Genomic DNA, 10615 nt, shown 5'->3' on the forward strand with positions numbered 1-10615 from the left:
AGTAGAATGTAGTTGTGTGTGTGTTTTGTGTGTGGATTAGAGCCATTTAAGAGTAATTTATGGGTGTTGTCGCTTTAAACGGGAGGATGTCCGGGGTGGAAATTTGATCGTAAAGTTTACGACGGTAGGCTAGGCCTTTTGTGTAGGGTGAAATGCAGTAAAATGCAGTAATTTAAGATTTAAGCATAGAGATAAATTTGACTGATGACAATATGAGTTGATAGAGTAAAAAAGCACTGCAGCGATATTAAATTTGAGCAGTTCTTCGCCAAACCTGGAAATGGATTTTACTTATATTTTTTTGATTTGGCTCAAACACTGTGAGGGCCTTCCCTTTCACCAAAGAAGCCATTTTGTGTCATTGGTTCACCCATACAAATTTCCATACAATTTTGGCAGCTATTCAAACAAAAATTGTACGTAAATATTCGAAAATCTGTAACTTGTCAAGGAATTTATTGATTGGCAAAGTTGTAGGAAAAATTGGTGATTTCAATTAAGTAATTTTCACAAAAAAAAAAACAATTTCCTAAAATTCGTATTTTTTTAAATCTTTTTATATATTTTATTAATACCGACGAGTTTTTTAAATAACGGTTTTAAAAAAAATAAATATTGTGCTTAAATTTTTGACCTAATTTTTTAATGTAAAATCGAATTTGTGTTATTCTCCGCCAACTCACACAGCAGTTGCCCCGACCCCTCTTCGATTTGCGTGAAACTTTGTCCTAAGGGGTAACTTTTGTTCCTGATCACGAATCCGAGGTTTGTTTTTTGATATCTCGTGACGGAGGAGCGGTACGACCCTTCTTTTTTTAAACAAGCGAAAGAGTTGTTTTTCAATAATTTCAAAACTTTTTTTCGTAGAATCGCGATAACTCATGAGGATTACAAAAAAAACTCCTTATGTTTGTATATAAATTTTTGTAATAGTCTGCTCTACAACTTTGTAGAACATTGTTACACTCTAAAAAATGACCCTGCAAAGTTAAACACGAAAATTTTAAATGAAAAAAAAAGTTCTAAATGAAAAAATGACCCTTCTGGGTCAATGTAGATTCGAAAAGTACATTAAATACATGTTCCAAAATTTTTTACAGTTTTGTGTTTTTTCGATGAAAAATACGGTTTTTCGGAATTCTAAGTACGCCATCAAATTCCAATTTTACATAAAGGTCTCTTTGACACCAAATTTCTATCTCATCACCGTTTCAGGCTGCAAATTATTGAAAAACACTTCTTTTTTCGCATGTTCAAAAATTTAAGGGGTAGTACCGCCCCTCCGTCACGAGATATCAAAAAACGGACCTTGGATTCGTGATCAAGGACAAAAGTTACCTCTTAAGACAAAGTTTCACGCAAATCGAAGAGGGGTCGGGGCAACTTTTCCTGATTTCGTGTGAGTTGGTAGAGAATTACCCATTTGCAATCGAAAAGTACTTTACATTTTTTAAATTAATTGCACCGTTTTCAAAATAAAGCCAAATATGAAATTTTGTCCGAAAAATACCGATTTTTTTTATTTTTTTTATAGATAGTGTCCATGATTGTTCATTTCTGAAAATATTTGTTTTCTTTCGAAATTTAAAAAAAAAATCCTACAATTACGTCTAATAAACATTGGACTACTGGTTGCTGAGATACAGCGGATAAAAGAAAAAGAAACAGGAGAATTTAAGTTTTTTAAGTCTTACTCAAACAACGCTCCATTTTCAAAGGTCGATATCTTAGTAACTAATGGTCCAATTTTCAATGTTAAAACATAAAACAATCGTAAAATTTTCCGATCTTGACGAAAACAAAATTATTAATATTTTTGAATCAGGACTAACATTTTAAAAGGTCCAAACATTCAATACTATGCTTTATTTTGCTAGAAAAAATAAATACTTAAAAAAATAGTCGAATGTTTGTTTATTTTTTTTCCAAAATCGGGGTTGGGTCAATTTTGAGAAAAAAATCAGCAAATGACAGTAATTTCAATCGACAAAACTTAATGGCCGAATAATATTTGGCAGAATTGTAAGCGGCAGAAAATGTAAATAGAAAGAAAGTGTCAATAAGCAAAAAATTGAAAGTTGATAAATCAAAAGGCAAAAATTAGAAGTAGAAGAACTTAGCGGCAGTTTGCTAATTAGGAAAAAAATAATAGCAGAAAATGAATAAGCAGAAAATCAAATGGCAGAAAGTTGATCAGCAATTTTTTTTTGATGGCAGAATAAGCTTCGAATCTTGTTCTATTCATCCAGGCTTACGGATGCTTTAGCATGTTTTTTCGCTGTTTCAGTCAGCTGTTGTAGTAAGTCCAGTTATTTTTCAAATTACTTAATCTGATTCTACTCACTTAGACTTTTGGCTTATTTTGATGTTTTTTCGGTATTCATGGTAGGAATTTAGTTAAGTTAGTTTTTCAACTATTTCAACAGTTTTTTTCCAATGCAAAAATAAATTGATATAATAATTAGGTTTTTCTATCATTTGATTTTTCTACCTTTTAATTATTGTTTCTATTATTATTTTGCTGATTTCCCTTTTCTGCCATTTGCATGCAAGCTAACAAACAATTTTATAAATTTGTCTAATTTTTTTAATAAAAATTTTGTTTTTAAAAATTAATTCAAATGCATAGCACTGAATTTGAACCAAAACTTCATCACTTGAAATCAACGATATGTTACAACGAATGGTTCAAACATTTCCTTCTCATATAATGCTATTTTAATCAAAGTTTTTAAAAGAAATTGTATTGATTTTGAATTCATGTAATTTTATGAGACCAATTCTGTACGTCTTCGCAAATCGACATTTCATTGTATTATTTGATTTGGATGAAATTGTGTTCATCGATTCCTTACGTCCAAAAAGAGAAAAAATTAAAAATATGTTTTATATCGGCACACCACTCGAAATCGATTTTCTCTGATTATGCTCAAATTTGGTGGAGCTGTCTATCTTAAAAATACAATAATCATGAATTTCAACATAATTTGACCACCCTGTTCTTTTCTGGCACCGCTCCATTTGTTTCCGATTTAAACATTTTTTTTTAAAAAAAACCTCTGTTTTTAAATGGTCCATATTAATTCAATCAATTTTATTTACAAAAAATAGATGACTGCTATGCAAAATCATTTGGGTTTGGGAGAATTTTCTCATGTATTTAAAATTATTTATTTCAGAGATTAACGAGGATCTACACTGCCCATGTTCACATAAATGTCCCATATGCAAAAACAGCAAGCTGAGAAAAACGCAAGGGAAGTTTGTCCCACACATAAGGCTACGTGTTAAGTTTTCACGAAAAAACAGGATTTCCTCTTGATTTCTAGAACAAAGTACTGGATGTTATAGGCTCTTTTGAAAGAGCACACGATTTTGAACAAAACTGCATCAATAACTCAAAAGTGATAAAAATGCATATGGGACATTTATGCGATCATGGGCAGTACACTAATTTCAAATATTGAAAATATGTTTTTCTTAAAATTTGAGCTAAAATTGGCTATAACTTGGAAACAGTGCATTTTATCAAAATTTTAGTATGATTTTTTTTAATTAAATTAAATTTAAAATACTAATAAGATTAAACAAAATGTTTTTGTTGGCCTAAATAAAAACGTCTGTCGAGTTTGTCAGAACCGAAAGTGAAACAAAAAATCGTGAAATTCTATAATTTAATTTTGTTTGTACACGAGAAGAAGGTTTGCTGATAGAGCACAAACGTGATCCACAGATCGCACTCTCTTACTCTAGCGCAGACAAACTGCAGTCCTTCTGTCCCTTCTGGACAGCCAATAATTGCTCGCAGGAGCGAAAATGCATTTCTCTCCACGATCGTCCTCGATCGCGGACCCTCAACAGCAGCATCAGAATTAGTATTATTCAGATCCCAATAAACTACCAACCGGGTAACAACGCGTCTTTTCGAACGGAATAAAGTTGTTTTAGTGTTCACGCAGCTTTGTTCGTTTTATTCGCGTTTTTAAAGTGTCCGAAGAAACAGGTGGAAGAGCGAACAAATTTCTTTCTGAAAAGTCTGATTTATAAGCTACATTTTGCCGATTTTTTTAATAGTGCGAAATTTTCGAAGTTGATTGTAACAGCCGTATCGAATTTCTCAAAATTAAAATTGAAAAGAGAACAAATTCATCATAGGGTTAAGAAAATAACTAGAAATTAAATTAAAATTAGATAAACAGCAGATATTGCACAACTAAATTCTGATAGACATTGATTACGTAAACATTGCACAAAATATTGAACAAATCTTCCAAATATGTTTTCTTCGAGAAAGTTTTTCCAAATTAATGAAAGTGCTACATCTGAGAAAGGTAAGGACAGGACGAGAGCCCTTTAAGGGCCAAAAACAGAAATAGTTAAATTTTCTCCATAGACGTTGGTGATTTTTTTAAGAAAAATTTTTAGGGGTCATGGGAGGGGTTCCTGAGGTCTGAGCTCAAATTTAGAATAGAGCCTCGTGAGATCTGGTCTGAGATTTCAAAAAAGTGTCCACGTGGTTTATGGATGGTCCCCAAAGTATTTCTATGTTTCTTTACAGGTTTATGCTATATAATTTGCTGGTCATCATTGCTATAGTGTTAATATCAATTTTAAATTTTGTTGAATGTCCTTATTCGATTCTTTTCATTTTGTAGCATCCATCCTCATCATCAGATCCAACTTCAAAATCTTGTTTTTTTAAACTAAACTAATCTTCTCTCACTCCCTCCCCCCCTCCTTCCAGACCCACCAACCACGCCGAACCGGCCCCCATCCGGCACATCCCGGCGTTCAGCTACCTGAACCCGAACGGTCACCAGATCCTGCGCTACTCACCCAACTCGGCCGATCCACAATCATCATCCACCGGTGGCGCTCCATCCCCGTACCGCAGTAGCGACGGCAGCGGCCACCGTTACCACGACATGCCTTCGCACCATCTGCTGCAGGAACAGCAGCAAACGCCACCACTTCCGGCTGGAAAGAGTAAGAAGAGCTCCAAGAGTGAGAACAAGGCAAAGGAGAAGGAGAACAAGGAGCGCAAGAAGAAGGAAAAGAAAGCGGCCAAGAAGGAGAAGGAACGGTCGGCGAGTTCGAGCAACTCGACGGCGGTGAGCAGCGGGGATAAGGTGAGGAAGGAGTCCAAGAAGGGAAGTCGGGCACCGGCGCCGATTCCGCCGCCGCAGCAGGTTCCGCAGAAGCGGTTGATTGAGCATCATGAATATCAGAACATTTCGGAGGAGACTAAGATTGATAGCAAGAGTCCGGTGATGAGGATGTTTGGGGATACGAACTTCTTGCTGAATCATAGGAGGAAGACCTCCGGTCAGCAGAGTCAGACTCAGCAGCAGCAGAAGGAGAGTGGTCTCAGCTGTGGCCAGGGCGTTTGCGAGCTGCTGAATGGCGTGTATCGTTTCTCCCCGCACGTGACCTCCTTCGCGGAGCTCGAGTCCAACAAGAGCAACGTCAGCACGCCCACGTTGATCGTTGGCGGAAAGGGATCGTCGGCGGCGACCTCCACGAACCACTCGCACCCCTCAACGCTCGACCCGAAAGAGTACCAGAACTTTAACGTGTCCAAGTATCTCAACATTGACGTCAAGACGCCGAATCTGCGCAAGAACCACGTTCACGGGCATCACCATGGTCATCACCACATCAGCTCGAACGCGAGCAGTTTGAGTTCGGGGAGTAGCGGAAGCAACTCGCTGAACTCGTTTGACTCGGTTGAGCAGGCGATCATCTTTCAGAAGAACAAGAATCCGGACTCGTACCTGGGGCCGTTTAACTTCCGGCAGTTGTTGAGGCCAACGCAGGGGCCGACGGAGTCGTTGCGGAAGCGGAAGGGCATTAATCCGCCGTCGCCGCCGCCGCTGCAGCGGGGGAAGAGTTGAATGGGGCGGAGTTTGAATTTGTGAATTTGGTCAAAATTGTTCGGATAGACCTACTCGTTTTGCGTTCACCCGGAGGGGTTTTGAGCGACGTGGGGGATGAGGTAATCAATCTTCTTTCTGGAGATATTTCTACTAGAAGTCTCTACTAGAAGCACATTTGATCTCGTAGTTTGTAGGTGCACGGTTTATCGAATCTGCTGTCTGCTACTTTTCCGTTTGAAGTGGAGGAGGTGAGCAATTCTGTGAGAAAAATTGAATCGAGGAAACTTTGTTTTTACCGTTCTTTGGTGGATTTCAAAAAGTATACAATAGTATTCTTTTTGGGGGAAATTTAATTCTATGGTTTATTTCCTAAACAGTAAAATTCATCAGTAAATTTTAGAAACTTTGTGTAGCTTGAAATAAGGCATATATTCTTAGAAATTTTAATCGAAATGAGTTTTAAAATCTGTCAAAATTGGCATCAAATTACCGAAAGTGTATTGATGATTTAAAATTTATATTGCTGCCGAAGTATTATAAAATTTCCTTAATATCAGTAATTAGTAATGTGAAAAATAAATATAACAACCAAATTGAAAAAAAGGATAAAAATCAAAATTCAAATATCAAGCCCAACCTTCATTTTTTTTAAGCAAATAGTATTGAATTTATTATATACCAATGAATTTATGAAAATATTTGTTTCCAAAATTCTAAATTTGCTAAATTTTTAAAAGCATCTTATTTGATTAAAAATGTGTACATAAATAGTTGTTTCCAATTTATGTTAACAATCAATTCGACAAGTTTTTCAAATGAAAATTTCGATTTTTCCGAAGAAATCTGAGAGCAATAAAAGCCCAAACTATCTTTTTTTTTCTCTGAGAAACGTAAACAATGCAATAAAAACTTATTTTTATCCTTAAGACTTTGTGATGCTTTTTATTTTTAGTTGATTTGACTTTTTAAACATTTTTGCCTTCCTCCTTTCGAACCAATCAACAAAAACTTCCATTATTCGATTCTATTATAATATTTGTCTGCCTTTGTGGATCAATCGGACCGCGCACTGGACTCACAATCCAGAGGTCGCCGGTTCGAATCCCGAGGCGGACGCAAACAAATTCTAAGTGTAAAATATAGGTATTCGGTGCCCTCTCCCCGTGCCCATACCTTCACACTTAGGAGACCCGGGAGGCGGAGTCTTGTCGCAAAAAGAACGATACACGCCTGTGGATCCGTTGACGAAACCGCAAGGTTTAAGAGGGCCACATTATAAGGTGTTACGTCGATTCCGTTTTCATAATATTTGCATGTTTTTTTTATAATTGTCTTTTAAGGACAAAACCCAAAATTCACTTCACTCTCAAGTGTTCCAACTGATTTCTAGATGAGAACAAAAGATGATACGTTTTCATTGAATGATGAATAATTTATTTGTTCTTTGATCTTATGGTTGAAATGGAATACATTATTATTATTTGTAATTTAAACTTTAGACATGATGTTTTTTAAATAAATTTTTCTTGATAATGAGTTTAGATAGATAAATGAGAACTGGATAAAATGTGTTAAAACATATTTTTGAGCTCTTCAAAACAATTTTATACCGTTATTATTATTGCTTTTATAAAAGATTTTTTTTGTTTGTAGTATTGGCCGAATTTTATTTTTAATTTTGCAAAATAACGTCGAAATGGTGCATATTTTGACACCATTTTGACAAAATATCAATAAAATAACATTATGCAAACGTGAAAAGAGTTCGTAAAATTTTTGAAAAGAAGCTTTATTTAATTGCTTTTATTTTCTTTTTTTTTTCTTTTTATTTTTAATTGACAAAACATAGATTTCCTAAATTCCTTTTTTAAGTCGTTTAATTCACATGATTTACTGCAATTATTTTTTATCATTTATTCAATCTATTTTTGCGATTTTTTAAATATCATCTGTTGTCAGAAGGAATTAAACTGAAATGAATTTATATACATATTTTTATAACCTCAAACCAATTTGACCCAGTTTTGTTTCTTTTAAAGCAATAGACCACAATTTAAAAAAAAATCGAAAAAAAAAATAAAAAAGTTTGAAAATATTGCAAAAATACATGTGTATTACAAAATAATTATTGAAAATTCAGAAATCTATATTTTGTAACAAAAAAATATATTTACTGATAATAGAAGCAAATTGAATGTATGCAATTAAGCTTCTTGTCAAAATTAACATCATATTTTGAACTTCGTTTAAATTGAAATTCGATAAATAAAAAAAATAGAATTGAATGATCAAATATCCCTTCAGTTTTCTATTTTCTTGATAAATTTAGAAACAGAAGAGGGCAAACAAAGAGAGAAAAAATAAAATCTAAATGGTCTTAGACAATAATAAAATTTATTGTCCCACAACACAAAGTTTTTTTAAAGGTCATTCTTTAAAAAACATGTTTGAAATTTTTGATATTTTTTTTCAAAATTAAATATTTAAGTTTTACATAGCCAGAAAATGTCGAAAAAAATTCTATTCAAATTTTTGACAGCTGATTTTCTGATTCAAATTTGCTCATGGAATCGCTCAGTTTTGCTAAATTGATATGAAAAGAAAACCTACCAACTCGATTAATCTCTACAACTTAAACAAGGAAACAAATTGATCGGATCAAAGTCCCAAAACACGTAGGGCTGCTCGTCCTTTTCCTTTTTTCCCTAAGGCAAATCCTCATTTATTTTTGCGGTTCGAAAATTAGGCAAGCAAATAAACAGGGCAAAGATGAACGTGAAACGATTCAGGTCTATCCGCATTTCCGAAAATGTACGCTATCTTCGTAGTTTTTTTTCAGTTGAAGTGGAATTGATATTAATTTTACGTTTGAGTTTATATGTTTTGTTTGTCCAACTTTCGGGGGTTTCGGTACACGCAAGCACACAAACAATTACACCTACACACAATCATTAGTTAGCCGCCGTAGGGATAAGCTATTACTCGCACTCAGTAAAGAGTTACCTAAACTTAACTTTTCCCTCATCTTTTCCCGCTCGCATAAAAAGAAACTGGCCGCGAAGCAGAACTGGGTTGTCTTATCTCGCCGTTTTCCACCAATTGCGCGTGTTTGGAAAGGGGCATTTAATGAGTCAGCACAGAAGTGAGCAATCGAGAAAAATGGAATTGAAATCCACCGAAAAGCAGCAAATAGTACAAAATCTTGAAATTTGAGAATGCTTATCGTGGTCAGTTTTAAGGTGAAACGAGTGGAATATAGTCTTTTGTTTTCTGGTTTCTTGAAATTGTTTGACGCAGTTTTTATAATTTATTGCCTATCTTAATTTAACTATGTTTTTCGTGTTCTACTTGTAATCTGTTGTTTTGTTCGTTCTTTGTTATATCTACCGTTTAGTTTGTAAGCTAGAACTTATTCTAAAGGAAACAATCAGCCAAAGTTTGCGCTGGAAAGTAAAACTTGTTATGTTAACCAAACTCTGTCGTTATATAAAATATGGATGGTTGTTAGTTGTTAAGCACACACCTACATAACACACTCATACATTCACACTGATTTTGGGGGTAGTCTGTAACGATGGTATAAATCTAAATAAAACATAAAAATCAATGTAAAACTCATGGACTCACCAAACTACACCAAAAACTAGAATGGAACTAAATAAAGAGCTAATAAAAATCAAAACAAATACCCTTTTTCTGATTTTCCCCAACGAGAAAACCCAGTTTCCACAGAAAGCCATCGAGCAGCAGCTTACTGACCTCGAAAGAATCCAAATTTATTACCCAAAATGGACGCGTTCGAGGGGGGTGCAATTTATGGTGTCACTCTCTGTTGCATAATTAATGGGATCCAAGTTGCAGTCGCCAAAAATTTACTGTAAATTTTACAGAATTTACTCCCACATGGTCAAGGTTGCTGGCGCGGAAATCGCTGATGAGATAATCAGCATTGTTTGTGTGGAATTTTTTATGCGATTGGATAGTTGGCTGAGGTTTTGGAAATGGTTGATGACCATGCGTCTCCTTCGAAAGCATGCGGGTTCGGGTGAGGGTCGTGGTTATGAAAAGTTTGGATGGTTTCGTGCAGTTGGCAACGCGTATCGCGTGTTGCCTACTTTTAGGCGGATTCAATTCAGTTTATTTTTGATACATCACGGTGTGCTTGTTTTTGAATTATGTTTAGTTTAGTTGTTTAGTTAACTCCAACTGCATAACAAAAATGAAGTTTTGTTGATTTAGGAAAGAAATGCGAACTTTTGGACCACAAAAGTTTGCAATTTTTAAACATAACAAAATGTTGATGTTGTTTATCTGGATGATGAAATGGGGGTCGAATAGCGGCACTGTTATCCGATGTCAAAGCGGAACCATTTTCTATTCGACAAAAGATGCAAGTATTGTTATCGGTCATTATAAAAATGGAAATAATACTCTATTATTGTCCGTTTTTTTTCTTCTTAGGATGAAAAAGTCGGTGTTGAGAGAACTCCTGCGAGCGGCTCTATTGAACATCTATTTTGCTATCTGAAAAAGGGTGAAAAGGCTATTTTATAGAATGGTGTGATTTGTTATGTTTATTTTTATCATATTTAATTTATTAGTTTATTATTTAAAAAATACGAAAAAGCTTAAAACGAGAAGTCTTTCCAGAAAACCACAGGTTGTTGTTCAATATGTCAAGATTTTTACTCAAAGCTAAACGTTTGAATAATTGGATTGAGATAGCACCCAAACTAAAA

The 10615-nt window shown here is 34.7% G+C and overlaps 1 protein-coding gene across 11 annotated transcripts in view; it reads left to right on the forward strand.

Annotated features, from left to right (window-relative positions):
- The window catches only part of LOC120421728 (myosin-IIIb-like), a 330131-nt gene extending 320592 nt beyond the window's left edge, over positions 1 to 9539 (forward strand). For 10 of the 11 annotated variants that reach the window (XM_052709031.1, XM_052709033.1, XM_052709025.1 and 7 more), the window contains one exon: positions 4745 to 9539. In XM_052709031.1, the coding sequence (XP_052564991.1) occupies positions 4745 to 5894 (1150 nt within the window). In that variant the 3' untranslated portion in view covers positions 5895 to 9539. The remainder of the gene's footprint in view (positions 1 to 4744) is intronic. The other variant, XM_052709035.1, reaches the window with a different exon arrangement.
- The last annotated feature ends 1076 nt before the right edge of the window (positions 9540 to 10615 follow it).

The sequence above is a fragment of the Culex pipiens genome, chromosome 2 (assembly GCF_016801865.2).
Source record: "Culex pipiens pallens isolate TS chromosome 2, TS_CPP_V2, whole genome shotgun sequence".
Lineage (NCBI taxonomy): Eukaryota > Metazoa > Arthropoda > Insecta > Diptera > Culicidae > Culex > Culex pipiens.